Source organism: Rhinoderma darwinii, chromosome 2 (assembly GCF_050947455.1).
Source record: "Rhinoderma darwinii isolate aRhiDar2 chromosome 2, aRhiDar2.hap1, whole genome shotgun sequence".
NCBI lineage: Eukaryota > Metazoa > Chordata > Amphibia > Anura > Rhinodermatidae > Rhinoderma > Rhinoderma darwinii.
Genome location: NC_134688.1, coordinates 217537398 through 217555617, shown reverse-complemented (window position 1 = coordinate 217555617; position 18220 = coordinate 217537398). Strand labels below are relative to the sequence as shown.

Below are 18220 nucleotides of genomic sequence, written 5' to 3'. Positions count from 1 at the left end.
AAAAAATCATCTGTGTCCACAAGGCCAAAACAGGCTGTGTGATAAAAGGGGTTAAAAAGAGTTGTTACAATTTGTTTTTATTTGATGTGTTAAAGGCTATGTAAACCTTTCAAAAAGTTTTTTTTTTTTAAATAAAATAGTGTATGGTGCTTGGTGCAACATTTCTAAATACTTATTAAAAATTATTTTTACTTTTTGAGATACAGCTGCTTTGTATCCTGAATACAGAGCAGCTGTATCTAGTGCTAAAACCTGTATCCGTCAGGTCAGTGGCACTGATGGGTACAGTGTCAGCGGGTTGCGGGTGTTGAATTGCGTGTGAGGGGGAAGGCGGGGGCCCAAGTTGTGTCAACGGCCCAGGGCCCATGGTACACTTAATTCGCCGCTGGACAACAGACCCAACAATGCAGACGAGCTGAAGGCCGCTATCAAAGCAACCTGGTCTTCCATAATACCTCAGCAGTGCCACAGGCTGATCGCCTCCATGCCACGCCGCATTGATGCAGTAATTCATGCAAAAGGAGCCCCGACCAAGTATTGAGTGCATATACTGGACATACTTTTCAGTAGGACGACATTTCGGTTTTTTGAAAATTATCTTTGAAATTGGGCTTATATAATATTCACATTTTCTGAGAGACTAAATTTTGGGTTTTCATTAACTGTTACCATAATCATCAACATTAAAAGAAAAAAGTGCTGGAAATAGATCACTCTGTCTGTAATAAATCTATATAATATGGGAGTTTCACTTTTTGAATTGAATTACTGAAATAAATACATTTTTGATGATATTATACTTGATTGAGGATTAGTGTGCATATATATATATATATATATATATATATATATATATATATATATATATATATATATATATATATAAATAAATAAATAAAAAAAGGATTAGTAGAAACAAATTCTGGCGTGCTAGAAAGAAACCAGTAACATGATGAAGCTCCCCGTGTGGTGTACGTGTATCATGGCTCTATGATAGAGCACTTGACAACACAATACAGTCGGCTGCAGGCATCTACTTGGACAGCCCTGCCTGCGCTATATTGTGGGGTCCTAGCAGCCTGGCCGCTTTGGCTGCGAAGAGGAGAGAGCAGCAATGGCGGATTTCGAGACCTACGATGATCGGGCCTACAGCAGCTTTGGCGGCGGCAGAGGGTGAGATCTGGCTTGTCCATAGATGGAAGAGAACATGGGATAGCCTGAGGCGTGAAGTGGGAAGGCGGCCGCGAAGAGGGAGAGATGGGATAAGCGGTAAAGGGAAGAGGCCCAGGGAGCGGGAGACGGCGCCGCCATGCAGCTGCATGACTCCGGGTGTCACGTATCTTCCACACGTGTGAGCACAGCAATGCGCCGGCTTTTCTTCATAGGCTCCGGAGTCAGTGCTCGGTATAGGGGTGAAGCTAGTCTCGTCTACAGTTGCACTGGGCGTTGACATGACTGGATTGCTCTGTGGCTGTACCCCGCTCCCTCCTGATATTGCGCTGGTTTACGTGATAAGACATTATAATGTACATGCAGTGCCCGCGCCCCATAGAGCTAGTGTGTGGTAGATGATTTGTATAAGTGGGCACACTTGTCTAACCTGTGACTATATAGACCCTACACATAAATATGGGAACTAGTACGTCTCTTGTGGCTTCTGGTGGCTGAGGGAAGGGCATGAACCCCCTCAGGTTTATGTGCTCGGTGATAATTCTGTCCCACAACTCTCACTTGTCTGTTTCCAGAAGTCCCAGAGAGACCCTTCCCAGAGCTATGGGACCCCATTATGTCAGCATTTGGAGGGTGTCCTATACTTTCCTAAAGATTGAAGCTGTACTATATACTTTGTAGTAAACCCGCCAGTATTGATGAATGAGGAGGCTGGAGTTCTCACATTGGCGGATGTTTTTATTATTTGAATATCTTCCTTTAGTTCACATTGCACAGAGCAGTCTCCTGGTGGTCTTCCCACGTCCTCTGCGTATGTGTATAGATGTAGTGCAGCCAGAAATTGTCTAACCTGCATATCTTGGGTCTTGTTCCAATCCCTTTGCATGGCTTTTGTAAACCTATTCCCTTTCCGTGCATGCTTTGCGAGTGGGCAGGCATTTCCTGGTGTGATCTTTACCCTTACTTTGGTGTAATTTCCTGCTGCCACATAATAGATCTGTGGATAGCACTCTCAGACAATCCGATGTCTCCCCACTTGCTTCCCTCTCCCCTCTCACAGCATGCAGTCTCAGACACTGACAGGGAGGCAGCTGCATCCCCCTCCTCCCTGTCTACTGTTTACTGTATTACTTTAGATGGATTTTTTTGAGGACTAAGAAGGTTTCTGAACATTTACAAAGAGCCTGCAGGCAGGGAAAGGGGAACTACAGGCTGCTGGAAGGTGAGGTGGATGCCACTTTGCCTTAATAAGATGCACTGAAAAGTTTCATGTATTTACATGTGCTACTGACCTATGCCATAAATATTGTTATGATAGGTATATCTTACATCCTTTTTTTTTTTTTTTTGTTATACCACCTCTCCGTACCATCCAACCGCATGTACTCGTTAGGCAAAAATAGTTATTTCAATGATCTTGTCTCCTCATGTACGCAAGGGCTCAGTTACTGGAATCTTAATGTCACGTGGGGCAACAAAGTCAATTTTCCTGTAAGGAAACGGACTGCATCTGCCGATGGTTCTGTAAGGCTTAGGTCACATATACGTTAGGGCTCTATTCTAACGTCCCGTCTGAGGTTTCTGTCAGAATAGAGCCCTGACTGACATAAACGGAAATCATAGCTTTCCGTTTCCATCACCATTGATTTCAATGGATCCGGTCCCAATGGTTTCCATTTGGCTCAGTTGTGCAAGCGTTCCATTGATTTGACTGGCTGAATACTGTAGTAGACTACGCTATTGATTCCGTCAAAACGAGAGAACCCTTGCACAACTGAGATAAACGGAAACCATTGGGACCGTATCCGTCACCATTGAAATCAATGGTAACGGAAAGCTATGGTTTGTGTCAGTCAGGGTTCAATTCTGACGGAAACCTCCGATGGAACGTCAGAATAGAGCCCTAACGGATATGTGACCGAAGCCTTATTCACACGAGCATGTCCAATTTGCGTCCTCAAAAAGGACCAGTTTTCATGCATGAATGTGTGGTTTCTGTGTCATTCGTTTTCCTCGTCTGTTTTTCTTTCCTGCAAGCACTTCCGAGATTTACTTCATTTTTTAGCAACTCATCCATGAAAAACGGACAGTAAACGAATATGGTCTGTGTGCTGTCTGTTTTTTTTTCTTTTACGCACCTATAGACCTTAATAGCGCATTTGGAATGCAAATACGGACCAGAATAGGACATGCTGTGAGTTTCACGTAGTGAACACGCGCTCTATGAAAAAATAAAAATAAATAAATAAAAAATTAGTTAACAGCCCCATTGAATTTTATGGGTCAGTGTGCTGTCTGTTGTTAAAATGGACCGCATACGGGCAAGAAACTCGCTCGTGTGAATAAGGCCTTGGCATGAAATCCATTGACAGATTCACAGGTAAACAGCAGGGAATTTAAAGGATATGTCTACTTTCGCAGCCTAATGTGGTGTTTTTTGCACTAATGTGTTTAAAGAGGCTCTGTCACCAGATTTTGCAACCCCTATCTGCTATTGCAGCAGATAGGCGCTGCACTGTAGATCACAGTAACGTTTTTATTTTTAAAAAACAAGCATTTTTGGCCAAGTTATGACCATTTTTGTATTTATGCAAATGAGGCTTGCAAAAGTCCAAGTGGGCGTGTATTATGTGCGTACATCGGGGCGTTTTTACTACTTTTACTAGCTGGGCGTTCTGACGAGAAGTATCATCCACTTCTCTTCACAACGCCCAGCTTCTGGCAGTGCAGACACAGCCGTGTTCTCGAGAAATCACGCTGTGACGTCACTCACTTCCTGCCCCAGGTCCTGCATCGTGTCGGACGAGCGAGGACACATCGGCACCAGAGGCTACAGTTGATTCTGCAGCAGCATCGGCGTTTGCAGGTAAGTAGCTACATCTACTTACCTGCAAACGCCGATGCTGCTGCAGAATCATCTGTAGCCTCTGGTGCCGATGTGTCCTCGCTCGTCCGGCACGATGCAGGACCTGTGAGTGACGACACAGCGTGATCTCTCGAGAACACGGCTGTGTCTGCACTGCCAGAAGCTGGGCGTTCTGAAGAGAAGTGGATGTTACTTCTCGTCAGAACGCCCAGCTAGTAAAAGTAGTAAAAACGCCCCGATGTACGCACATAATGCACGCCCAGTTGGACTTTTACTTGAAACACGCCCACTTGGACTTTTTCAAGCCTCATTTGCATAAATACAAAAATGGTCATAACTTGGCCAAAAATGCTCGTTTTTTAAAAATAAAAACGTTACTGTAATCTACATTGCAGCGCCGATCTGCTGCAATAGCAGATAGGGGTTGCAAAATCTGGTGACAGAGCCTCTTTAAATTGAAAAACAAAAAACAAGTGTTAGTTGCCAGTATCAAATTTCTAGGCCCATTTATTCATACTTGATATTACTCACACAGTGGCAGTAGTACCCAGAGAGACTATTTAAAGGGGCTCTGTCACCAGATTATTAGTGCCCCATCTCCAACATAATCTGATTGGCGCTGTAATGGAGATAAGTGGTTTTTATTTTGAAAAACGATCATTTTTGACAGTTCCGAACAATTTTAGATTTATGCTAATTAGTTTCTTAATAGACAACTGGGCGTGTTTTTACTTTTTACCAACTGGGCATTGTACAGAGGAGTGTATGACGCTGACCATTCAGTGACCAATCAGCTACATACACTTCTCATTGTACCAGCCCAGCTTCTTTCACTGCACAATCACACTGTAACAATGGGCTGGAACTGACCACATGTCAAAAAAATTCACTCTAAGAAACGTTGGGGGGGAATTTATTAAGACTGGCGTTTCGTACCCGAGTTTTAATCTGAAAAAAACACTGGAGTAATATACGCCTAACTTATTAAGTGGCGCACACCTCTATGGCTGTCAGTGAAAATCTACACCAGAATGTAACTGATGAAGATATGACTTTGTGGTGCACAAATTTACTTCAGTTTTTGGCTTAAATTCTAGTCAATTTATCATACTACGTGTGGCCCCCTCCTTCCGTTAAGTCCAGCCTACTTTTTTTTTCAATGTGACGGAGGCATCAATTGTTCTAGGTACACTTGCACAGTCATGGATTTTGTAGTGTTATATTTAGGTGTATGATTAACCAATTATACCAAACAGGTGATAATGATCATCATTTACATATGTAGGTTGAAACTTTCATTAAGTGTAACAGAAACAGCTGTGTAGGAGGCTTAAACTGGGTTAGGAACAGCCAAACTCTGCTACAAAGGTGAGGTTGTGAAAGACCGTTTCATGTCACAGGACAACAATGGCAATTTTGAGCATAGAAACCAGACACAAGGTAGTTACATTGCATAAGCAAGGTCTCATCCAGGCAAAGATTTCAAAGCAGACTGGGGTATTAAGATGTGCTGTTCAATCTCTTTTGAAGAAGCACAAAGAAATGGGCAAAGTTGAGGACCGCAGACGCAGTTGTCAGCCAAGGAAGCTTAGTGCAGTAGATTAGACACATCATGCTTACTTCTCTTCTAAATCGGTAGATGTCCAGCAGTGCCATCGGCTCAGAACAGAGTGGGACCCAGGTACACCCATCTACTGTTCAGAGAAGTCTGTCCAGAAGTCTCCATGGAAGAATTTTGGCTAAGAAGCCATACATTCGACGTGGAAACAAGGTCAAGCAACTCAACTGTGCACGAAAACATAGGAACTGGGGTGCAGAAGATTGGCTACAGGTTCTCTGGACTGATGAGTCAAAATTGGAAATATTTGGCTGTAACAGATGGCAGTTTGTTCGCCGACTTGCTGGAGAGCGGTACAATGAGTTTCTGCAGGCAACAGTGTAGCATGGTAGAGGTTCCTTGCAAGTTTGGGGCTGATTTTCAGCAAATAGAGTTGGGGATTTGGTCAGGATTAATGGGGTCTTCGTTGCTATGAAATACAAGCAGATACTTATCCATCATGCAATACCATCAGAGAGGCGCAGCAGGACAATGGCTGCCTGTTTTGGGTCAATGTCATTAGGGACTATCTTCAGCGTAAAGCAGAACAAAGCTTTAGAAGTGATAATCTGGCCCCCACAGAGCCATGATCTCAACGTCGAGTCTGTCTGGGATTACGTGAAGAGACAGAAGGATTTGAGGGAGCCTACATGCACATAAGATCTGTGGTTAGTTTTCCAAGATGTTTGGAACAACCTCCCTGCCGAGTACCTTCAAAAATTGTATGCGAGTGTACCTAGAAGAATTGATGCTGCTTTAAAGGCAAAGGGTGGTCACACCTAATATTAATTTGTTTTAGATTTCTGTTCATTCACTTAGCTTTTGTTTTTTAATAGATTTAACATCATGCAATGAACACTTTTTTTTTTATTTATTTTTTTTCCTATAAAGCATTCTTTGGCTCGATTCACACGACCATGTTACGTGCGTAATGGACGGAACGTATTTCGGCCGCTAATCCCGGACCGAACACAGTGCAGGGAGCCGGGCTCCTAGCATCATAGTGATGTACGATGCTAGGAGTCCCTGACTCGCTGCAGGACAACTGTCTCGTACTGTAATCATGTTTTCAGTACAGGGCAGTAGTTCCACGGAGAGGCAGGGACTCCTAGCGTCGTACATAACTATGATGCTAGGAGCCCGGCTCCCTGCAGTGTCTTCGGTCCGGGACTTCCGGCCCAAATACGTTCCGTCTATTACGGAAGTAACATGGTCGTGTGAATCCAGCCTTACTTTGCAGCATTTTTTTAACTGCCTAAAACGTTTGCGCCGCTCTTCCCCTTTGTCTTGTTCTGTGCTAGATTTTACTAGTCCTTAATGAATTAGAGTATCATCAAAAAGTTAATTTAGTTTAGTAATTTAATTCAAAAAGTGAAACTGATATATTATATACATTCATTACACACAGAGTGATCTATTTCTGTCTTATTTTTCTTTGTAGTTGATGATTATGGCTAACCGTTAATGAAAACCCAAGATTTAGGGCTTATTCAGACGAACGTATAATACGTCTCTGCAACGCGCGTGATTTTCACATGCCTCGCATGGACCTATGTTAGTCAATGGGGCCGTTCAAACTCACGACATGTCCTATATTTCTGCGTTTTTCGCGCATCACGCACCCATTGAAGTCAATGGTTGCGTGAAAATCACACCTAGCACACGGAAGCACTTGCGCGTGATTTGCGCAACAGCAGTAAAAACTATGAATGAAAACAGAAAAGCACCACGTGCTTTTCTGTTTACAAACATAAAAACAGAGTGTCATAATGATGGCGGCTGCGCGAGAATCGCTCGTGTGAATCTGGCCTTAGTGTCTCAGAAAATGCCTGTGGTACTGCTGTGGTATTATGGAAGCCCAGGTTGCTTTGATAGCGGCCTTCAGCTCGTCTGCATTGTGGGGTCTGGTGTCCCTCATCTTCCTCTTGACGATACCCCATAGATTCTCTATGGGTTTAGGTCAGGCGAGTTTGCTGGCCAATCAAGTGCAGTGATACTGTGGTTATTAAACCAGGTATTGGTACTTTTGGCAGTGTGGGCAGGTGCCAAGTCCTGCTGGAAAATGAAATCAGCATCTCCATAAAGCTTGTCAGCAGAGGGAAGCATGAAGTGCTCTAAAATTTCCTGGTAGATGGCTGCGTTAACTCTGGACTTGATATAACATAGCGGACCGACGCCAGCAGATGACATGGCTCCCCAAACCTTAACTGACTGTGGAAACTTCACACTGGACCGCAAGCAACTTGGATTGATGCCTCTCCACTTTTCTTCCAGACTCTGGGACCTTCATTTCCAAATGAAATGCAAAATTTACGTCATCTGAAAACAGGACTTTGGACCGCTGAGCAAGAGACCAGTCCTTTTAAAGGCTTAGGAAACCTTTGCAGGTGTTTTGTGTTGATTCGCTGATTGGAGTGTGACACCATGAGTCTACAATCTTCAACTTTTACCCAATATTCAAATTTTCTGAGACTAAATTTTGGGTTTTCATTAACTGTTAGAAATAATCATCAACATTAGAAGAAAAAAATGCTGGAAATAGATCTCTCTGTGTGTAATGAATCTATATAATATGAGTTTCACTTTTTGAATTAATGGTTGCTATGGCTGCCTGGGGGCCTAATGAAGGGCTTTATAGATGCCTGTCAGAATCACGATATACTGCAATACCTTAGTATTGCAGTATATCGTGCCAGCGATCTAACGATCGCTGGTAGAAGTCCCCTAGGGGGAATAATTAAAAAAAAAAAGTAAAAATTTGTTAAATTAGTAAAAAAAAAAAGAAAATATATTAAAAGTTCTAAAAAAAGCAAACCTTTTTCCCATTTTCCCCCTGGAGCATAGTAAAAAAATAAATAAACAAACCTAATTGGTATCGCCGCGTCCGTAAAAGTCTGAACTATTACAATATATCATTATAAAACCCGCACGGTGAACGCCGTAAAAAAATAATAATTGTAAATGCCAGAATCTCTATTTTTTTTTGGTCACCTCCACAAAAAATGAAATAAAAAAGTGATGAAACCGTCGCATGTACACCAAAATGGTATTATTAAAAACTACAGCTTATCCCACAAAAAATAAGCCCTCATACCACTTAATCGACGGAAAAATAAAAAAGTTATGGCTCTCGGAATTTGGCGGCACAAAAGAAAAAATTTTTTTTACGCTTAGGTTTTTACTTGTAAAAGTAGTAAAATATATAAAAAACTATATATATTTGGTATCGCTGTAATCGTATTGACCCACAGAATAAAGTTAACATGTTGTTTTAATTGCACAGTGAATTCCGTAAAAACGCCGCTCAAAAAGCCATAGAGGAAATGCTGTTTTTTTCATTTTCTACCTTCAGAATCAACTGAAGCCTGACTGAAAAGATTTAATAGAAGTGTGAACAGAGCCTTCACTATCAGTGCATGTATGAGACACTGTTAATAGCACTTACTAACACGTAGCGGAATTGCTGCGTATTTTCCGTCTGGGATTGCAGACGGAAAATACGCAGCAGAATGCAGGAGCAGCAAAGTGGGTGTGATTTAACAAATCTCATCTACACGCTGCCTTAAAAATTCAGACCGGAAATTTACATGTGTGTATTTTTCAGACCGCAGCATGTCAATTACTGTCATAGTCATACATGTCAAAGAGCTTCCCACAGACCCACCATTCACCGCATATGTGGGTAATCTTCCATTCAATACTGTACAAGGAGACATAGATACTAATGCACAAACCTGCCAGGAGACTGTTTTCCCACTTCTGTATAAAAGGCAGAATGAAAACAGCCCAGTGGCCTAACTTCCAGAACCATTGGCCCCGCCTCTGAGGTCTAGCAGGTTGTGATCTACTGTTTGGCCTATCTTTTTTTTTATTTTTTTTTTTTTTTTCTTCTCTGTAAAGAGAGTCTAAAATAGACACCTTAATTTATGAATTCATTATTATTAATGAGGAATTAAAATAGTGTTCCTGCTGCATTAGCAATATTGTAGGACGTTCACTGCCTGTTGATGATGTTTGTTCTATGACTTGACACTTCAGGAACATGTGAATGCACTTGTCTCATTGCACGTGTTGTCCGTTACTGTAGTGATAATGTAATGCAAACACACTGTAAGAGGCAGTGCGCTGCTAGAAGACCAGAAAATACTCTTTTTCAGATATGAAATTTGTGTAATCGCACACCTCTATTTAGAGTAGAGATGACTATCAAGGGCAAGTTTTATGATACTGGTGCAAAGGAAAAGTGGAGTAATTGCCCATAACAACCAATCAAGTTTCACCTTTCAGAGACCCTTTAGAAAATCAAAGAAGTGACTCGATTGGTTGACAAGGTCAACTACTCAACTTTTCCCAGTTTTAGTTAATTTAACTCAATGGGGCAACCTTCTCAAAACTGTAAAAGTAAAACTGTCTTTGTTCCCATAGCAACCAATCGCAATGCAGTTTCCTTTTTTTAAACTGGTCTGTAAAAATGATTGGTTGCTGAGTGAAACCAGTACCGTTTTACTCTTAGACCGTTTTGATAAGTTTGTTTATCTTTTTGGTGTAATTTACGTTTTTCCACATTTAATAGCACCTTTAGCATTATGTCTGATACTAAATTACATTTTGTTCTGCAGTTAAAGAAATTTGTATCTGCCAGCTCAGCAGACCTGTTTTGGTTAATGTTAAGTCTTTGTACTGTTCCTTTCAGGCCCCGACGAGGTGATGCTGGCCCTGGTCCACGCAAACAAAAAGAGCTTCCCACAGACCCACCATTCACCGCATACGTGGGTAATCTTCCATTCAATACTGTACAAGGAGACATAGATACTATCTTTAAAGAATTGAGTGTGAGGAGTGTGCGGTTAGTCAGAGACAAGGAGACAGACAAATTTAAAGGTAAGAAGTCTATTGCTTTCTCATTCACCATTTTTAAAACTTGCCTAACTGTTCAGGTGACATTTCAGAAAAAGCTGTCGTGTGTACATGGGAGAAAACACAATTTATGGCCTTATGATTTTTGTATATGGCATTTTTTAGCAGCTTTACCCTCTTCAGGCATTGTTCTTTTCTCAGTTGTCACTGAGTTAGTGGGCAGAGTATAATATCATGTCTTCTGCACGCATAGATATAGACAGATAGGAGAGAAGGATTCTCCTCTTCTATTGCATATACATGTTGAAGCTGCAACAGCATTAAGGAGCTTATAAAGCAGTAATTAGCATTGTCTGTGATTCCAGCACTGGGGTGAGAGAGAACTTATCAGCTGCAGCACTTCTGTGCGTTTCTCTTTGCTCCTGCTCACCCCACCCCTCTTCATAGACATTTGTGGGCAGCGTGTGTCTCACACTCGCTCCTCCTCCACTCTCCATTGACTTCAATGGTCAGCGTGTATGTGTCGCTCCCCTCTCCGTTGACTTCAATAGTCAGGCAGTAAAGACACCCCCCCCCCCCCTTCACTTCGTGCAGTCTGTCTACTCTGCTCTAGAACTAGGGATGGATTTTGCTTGATGGGATGGAGAGCAGTTTACAGGAAGGGAGACACTAGTAGCAGTAACTTCGCACAGAATTTGCATGGATAAAACCCACTAACTTTTAACAGTAAGTAAATTGAAAAGTTGAACTATTTCAGGTATACTACTATGAAGATAAGGATAGTCTTACACGACCCGCAGTGGGGCATGTAAACAAGCACCAGTCAACGAGACAGCTCGTTTATGGGTGCTCTTTTCATGAGGATCTGGTATGTGGACGAGCGTTCCTTTCGTACGATCGCTCGTCCCCGTACATTGTATAATGTCGGCAGTGCGTCTCCGTGTTTACACGGGGAGATGTGCTGCTGAAACTATACAATCAGCCGATGAACTGGTGTTCATCGGCTGATCGTTGCCCTGTTTGCACAGGGCAATTATCAGAAACGAGCCGTCAGAACGCTCGTTTGCCCGATAATTGGTCCCTGTAAAAGTGCCTTAAGTTGTTTGAAAAATTGGGGTCCATTCAAAGATGGAAAAACTAACCTCGTGTTCTTTTTAGCTGTCAACTTTTCTTCTTAACCTCTTAAAGGGAATGTGTCGCTAGAACTTTTTTTTTTTTTAGTTAAACAGTGTATAAATGATTAAACATTGTTCTAATTTTTTTTTATTTTTTCACGAGTCAGGAAATATAAAAAATTAGATTCTAATTTATAACATTTCCCTGTGCTGTTCACTAGAGGGAGCAATTCCCAAAATTGCAGCATTGGCATGTGGTAAAGCAACCACATTGCTTTATGCTGCAAAATTTGAGAAGACACACTCGCTCTAGTGTCCTCACACAGTCCCCCCTCCTTTATCCTGGCTAGTGCCAGGAGAAAGGAGGGGATTGAATGTTCAAACCTCCTACACTGTGTGTCGCCATTTTTTGAGCGAACACACGGTGTAGTAGGCTTACATACAGTGGTAATCACACAGTAAAACACGAACAAACACAAACTCCCTCCGCATGCGCCGTTCCCACACAGACGGCGTACACCATAGTGAATGCGAACGGCTCCCGTTCGTATTCTCTATGGGGATGTATGTGCCGTATTCCATGTCTGTATGTGTCGTTAATCGACACATACAGAGATGAAAAAAAAAATGGCAGCCCCCATAGAGAAGATAAAGTTAGAAAATAAAAAAAGTAAAACACAAACACACAAATAAATTTTTTTTTAATAAAACACTAAAAGCGAATTGATTATTAAAAAAAAAAAAAATATTTGCGACACCCTTCCTTTAAGTACCAAGCCTGTTCTCGTGTGTTGGTTTTTCCCACCATGTCTTCCAAGAGCCATAACTTTTTTAATTTTATTTATTTTTTACTTTTTCAATCCTGGCCATTAGTGCAAGGTTAAATCGGTGTGAGAAAACGTATATATAAAATATATGAAAAGCGCTACTTAATCCAGAGGGTGGAAAAGAAATTGGTTAGGTATTAATAATGCGTTTATTGAGGTAACTCGTTTCAGCGCCGGACTGGTGCCTTAATCCGACCTAATACATGAGGAATCACAAACCGTATGGTATATAGACCTAAAAAAAACACCCAAAAAATATTATTATATTATTTTTAGGTTTATATACCATACTGTTTGTGATTCCTCATGTATTCGGTCTGATGAAGGCGCCAGTCTGGCGCTGAAACGCGTTACCTCAATAAATACTTTATTAATACCTAACCTAACTTCTATATATACATGCATACACTTTTTCTCACACTGATTTAATATTGCGTGGTGGAGCCTTGTGGTCCCATTGGCCAGGAAGCAGCAGCAACTTCATCAATTGTATGCCTTCAAACAGTGTTGTGCCTGGATACTGCACAACTTTCCCAGGTGAGGAGATTTCTGAACCTGGTTTACCCATTCACCTTTGGTTTGGGGTTCTGCACCATGAGGCGCTTCTCTTTTTGATTTATTTCAGATATCAATTAGTGCAAGCTGTCAGCTAACATCCGTAGCGTATGGAACGGGCTCAGTTGGTGAGCATGCTCCATACTTCTGCTCCCCCATAGTGATGTACATATGTCATGATGGGTTAAGGTGTTAATACAAAGCAAAATGTCTTCGTTCATTTTTTAAAAACATTTGAGGTCCCCAATATATATAAATATATGAAAACCACTGAGTGGGAGTGGTTCTAATAATGGCGATAGGAAAATGCAAATACCAGCCTTTTCCGTGTGTATGTATGTTTTTACTATCTAAAATGACGACTTTTATGTTCTTTAATATTTGTACGTGGCTTTTCAGTAATTATAGCATGAAGACTGGTTGTGTTTATAGGATTTATCGGGCTTTTTTTTTTTTTCATCCCCAGGTTTCTGCTATGTAGAATTTGATGATATAGAGTCCCTTAAAGAAGCTTTGACATATGATGGTGCAGTAAGTTTCCATTGCCTTTTATATATTATTTGAGTTTATTTATCAGAAACACTTTTCACTTTGCTCTTGTCTTTGTTCATTAGCTTTTAAATGACCGTTCTTTGCGAGTGGATATAGCAGAGGGCCGAAAACAAGACAAAGGTGGCTTTGGTTTCAGGAAAGGTGGATCCGATGACAGAGGAGGTAATTTTAGCTCTTGCTTAAAGTCTACAAATCCTTTATTGGTGGTCTATACTTTTCATATGTTGCCCTGAAAATGAAGTGTTAATTGGTGGTAGCGGTTTCATTTTAGTTTTGTGGTAATCTGTGGGCCCATACTGTGCTTCCAATCTTATAGGGAGGTGTGTCTCTTTTTTTTGTCTCAGAATGAAACAATCTTTGAAGATGTCATATAATGGAGGTATTCTCTCCTAGAAGCATTGCTTACAGTGCAATAAAGCTGCACCATACAATGACATACTGAGTAACTACATACTTGTAATACAGAATCCTAGTGATCGTGTGCTCCGGTCACAGTATGAAGCCTAACTAGATGAAATGGATTTTCCCTTCTTCAAACACAAAATATTCACGTTTGAGAGCTTAACCCCTAGGCGCACCACGACGCAACTGTACGTCCGGGTGGCCAGTGTCTTAGCGCACGGGGACGTACAGTTACTGCGCAGTTCCCAGTGCACACTGTCGGCGATTGTGTGCATCGGGAACCGGGAGGCCAGCTGTCCCTGACAGCAGAGAGTCCGCTGTATGCCGATCAGCGGCTTATTTCCGCTGATTTTGTCATTTAACCCCTTAATTGCGGTGATCGATTGCATTCGCCGCATTTTAGGGGTTTCTAGCACATCGGCAGACCTCTGAATGAAATCGTGAGGTTTGCAGATGGCTAGCATGGCGACCGGAGGCCAAGTAATGTATGGAAGCCTATCAGGACCAGCCTCCTGATAGACTTCCTGTCAGAGTGACAGTGTGCATCGGAAACCGGGATGTCAGCTGTCCCTTACAGCTGACACTCCACTGTTGCCGGTCAGCGGCTCATTGCCTCTGATTTCGGCAATTAACCCGTTAAATGCGGAGCTAGATTGCGATCTCCGCTTTTAGGGGGTCTGTAGCACATCAGCAGCCCCCATGCAATTGTGGGGGCTGCCGATGCTCGTGATGGCACCCGGGGGCCAGACAACGGCCTCCGGGTCTGCCATGTATGCAAGCATTTTTTACTTAAAAGTAAAAAAGTTACGGCTCTCAGAATATGGTGACTCAGAAAATTATTTTATAAAGAAGTGATTTTATTGTGCAAATTATCGCCGTAATCGTACCGACCCGCAGAATAAAGTAAAATTGTAATTTATAGTGCATTATGAACGCCGTAAGAAATAAAGAATTTAAAACGCCAAAATCAGTTTTTTTTGGTCACCAAAGCTGTAAATAAAATGTAATAAGTGATCAAAAAGTTGTATGTACCAATAAAAACTACAACTCGTCCTGCCAAAAATAAGCCCTCACACCGCTCAATCGACCCAAAAAAAATAAATATATATATATATTTATTTGGTATCACCGTAATTGTATTGACCCGCAGTATAAAGTTAAGTTGTCGTTTTTACCGCACGGTGAAAGTGGTAAAAACGAAACCCAAAAAACAATGGAGGAATCCGTTTTTTTCCAATTTCACCCCACAAAGAATTTTATTTTCGGTTTCCCAGTACATTCTATTGACACTATTTAAGTACCATATAAACTACAACTCTTTCCGCAAAAAAATAAGCCCTCACATCGCTCAATTCATGGAAAAATAAAAAAGTTATACCGTTTGGAAGGCGGGGAGTGAAAAACTAAAATGCAGAAGCAACAAAAGGATCAGTCCTGCAAAGGTTAATTAATTTCTATTAAATAAATAAATGACCACATGTGAGGTATTGTCGTACTCGGGAGAGATTGCGTTTCAAATTTAGTGCAACTTTTTCTCCTTTATCCTTTGTGAAAATGAAAAAATTCAACGTTTTAGTGGACAAAAATGTTTATATTCATTTTCACGGCCTAATTCTACTAAATTATGGAAAAAAACGTGTGTGGTAGAAATGCTTACTATACCCATAGAAAAATTGAGGGGTGTAGTTTCCCGAATGGGATTACTTTTGGGGTGTTTCAACTGTTTTGTTCCCTCCAGGGCGTTGCAATCGCGACATGGCACTAAAAACCAATCCAGCAAAATCTGAACTCCAAAATCCAAATGGCGCTCCCTTCCCTTCTGAGCGCTGCTGTGTGTCCAAACAGCAGTTTATTACCACATATGGGGTATTTCCGTAATCGGGAGAAATTGCTTTACAAATGTTGGGGTGCATTATCTTCTTCCTTGTAAATATTACAAATTTCTATGTTTTTTCAGAAAAAAGTAGATTTTAATTTTCACAGACTAACTCCAATAAATATAGCAAAATACCTGTGGGGTCAAAGTGCTAACTATACCCCTAGATTAATTCCTTGAGGGGTCTAGTTTACAAAATGGGGTCACTTTTGGGGTGTTTCCACGGTTTTGGCACCACAAAATCTCTTCAAACCAGACATGGGGCCTAAAATATAATCTAAAAATAAGCAGGCCCCAAATCCTGTAGGTGCTCCATTGCTTCTGAGGCCGGTGTTTTGGTCCATTAGGGCACTACGGCCACATGTGGGATATTCATAAAAACTGCAGGACCTGGGCAATAAATATTGAGTTGCGTTTCTCTGGTAAAACCTTCTGTGTTACAGATTTTTTTTTTATTGCAAATGAATTTCGGCAACAAACAAAAAAATTTGTACATTTCCCCTCTACTTTGCTTTATTTCCTGTGAAACGCCTAAAGGGTTAGGAAACTCTCTGAATGCTGTTTTGAATACTTTGAGGGGTGCAGTTTTTAAAATGGGGTGATTTTATAAGGCCCTCAAAACCACTTTAGAACTAAACTGGTTCCTGTAAAAATAACCTTTTGTGATTTTCTTGAAAATGTGAGAAATTGCTGCTAAAGTTCTAAGACTTGTAACATCCTAGAAAAATAAAAGGATGTTCAAAAAAAGATGCAAACATAAAGTACACATGTGGGAAATGGTAACTAGTGACTTTTTTGTGTGGTGTTACTATCTGTTTTACAAGCAGATACATTTACATTTAGAAAAATGCACATTTGTGCAAATTTTCTCTAAATTTTGGTGTTTTTCACGAATAAATATTGAATTTATCGACCAAATTTTTCCACTATCATAAAGTACAATATGTCACGAGAAAACAATCTCCGAATCGCTTGGATAGGTAAAAGCATTCCGGAGTTATTACCACATAAAGTGACACATGTCCGATTTGAAAAAAAAATCGGCTGTGCCACAAGGCCAAAACAGGCTCCGTCCTGAAAGGGTTAGCCATTGCCTTATACTGTTTAGTGAAGCCATAGAATTCCTTTTTTTTTTTTCCTATAGTGTTTAAGCTTACACTTTTAGGCCTCATGCACACGACCGTGTTTTTGCGGCCGCAAATCCCCCGAAAATCCACGGGAGAATTGCGGCCCCATTCTTTTCTATGGGGCAGTGCACACGACCGTAGTTTTTTGCGGTCCGTGCACGGCCTGGGAGCCCGGACCGCAGAAAGAACGGGCATGTCTTATTACGGCCCGGTTCTGCGGTCCGGGCTCATTGAAAACAATGTGCATGTCCCACGATTTGCGGGCGGCCTGCGGCTGACAGTCCGCTGACAATCCGCAGCCGGCCAACCCGAAAATCACGGGCGTGCACGCGGCTATGGTCGTGTGCATGAGGCCTTACATTTTAGTTTTCTGTTTAGTGGGTTATATGTTGTAAATGGTAGTAAGATAATACACAATAGATTTCGTTTTGTATTTGACGCTTGAACACTAATTTCTGTCTTAACCCCTTTAGGACACAGCCTGTTTTGACCTTATGGACACAGATGATTTTTTCAAATCTGACGTGTCACTTTACGTGGTAATAACTCGAACGCTTTTACCTATCCAAGAGATTCTGAGATTGTTTTCTCGTTATATATTGTACTTTGGTAGTGAAAAAATTTGGTCGATAAATTCAATATTTATTTGTGAAAAACTTAAAATCGTAGCAAAAATGTGCATTTTTCTAAATTTAAATGTATTTGCTTGTAAAACAGATAGTAATAACACACAAAATAGTTACTAGTTAACATCCCCCATATGCCTACTTTATGTTTGCATCATTTTTTTCATGTACTTTTATTTTTCTAGGACGTTACGAGGCTTAGAACTTTAGCAGCAATTTCTCATATTTTCAAGAAAATTTCAATAGGCCATTTTTTCAGGGACCAGTTCAGTTCTGAAGTGGCTTCGCGGGCCTTCTATATTAGAAAGTCCTCATAAATCACCCCATTTTGAAAATGGCACCCCTCAAGGTATTCAAAACCACATTCAGAAAGTATTTTAACCCTTTAGGCGTTTCACAGGAATTAAGGCAAAGTAGAGGTGAAATGTACAAATTTCTTTTTTTTTTGCCGAAATTCATTTGTAATAAAAAAAAAAAAAATTGTAACACAGAAGGTTTTACCAGAGAAACGCAATTCAATATTTATTGCCCAGATTCTGCAGAGTTTAGAAATATCCAACATGTGGCCCTAGTGTCCTAATGGACTGAAACACAGGCCTCAGAATCAAAGGAGCACCTAGTGGATTTTGGGGCCTGCTTTTTTTAGGAAT

The 18220-nt window shown here is 41.1% G+C and overlaps 1 protein-coding gene across 6 annotated transcripts in view; it reads left to right on the top strand.

The window, feature by feature from the left end:
- The first annotated feature begins 1044 nt into the window (after positions 1–1044).
- Positions 1045–18220, top strand: part of EIF4H (eukaryotic translation initiation factor 4H) — a 60839-nt gene continuing 43663 nt past the window's right edge. For 2 of the 6 annotated variants that reach the window (XM_075852844.1, XM_075852838.1), the window contains exons 1-4: positions 1046–1173; positions 10327–10514; positions 13454–13518; positions 13602–13701. In XM_075852844.1, the coding sequence (XP_075708959.1) occupies positions 1115–1173; positions 10327–10514; positions 13454–13518; positions 13602–13701 (412 nt within the window). In that variant the 5' untranslated portion in view covers positions 1046–1114. Of the gene's footprint in view, positions 1174–10326; positions 10515–13453; positions 13519–13601; positions 13702–18220 lie in introns of all 6 variants that reach the window. The other 4 variants (XM_075852843.1, XM_075852839.1, XM_075852840.1 and 1 more) reach the window with 3 other exon arrangements.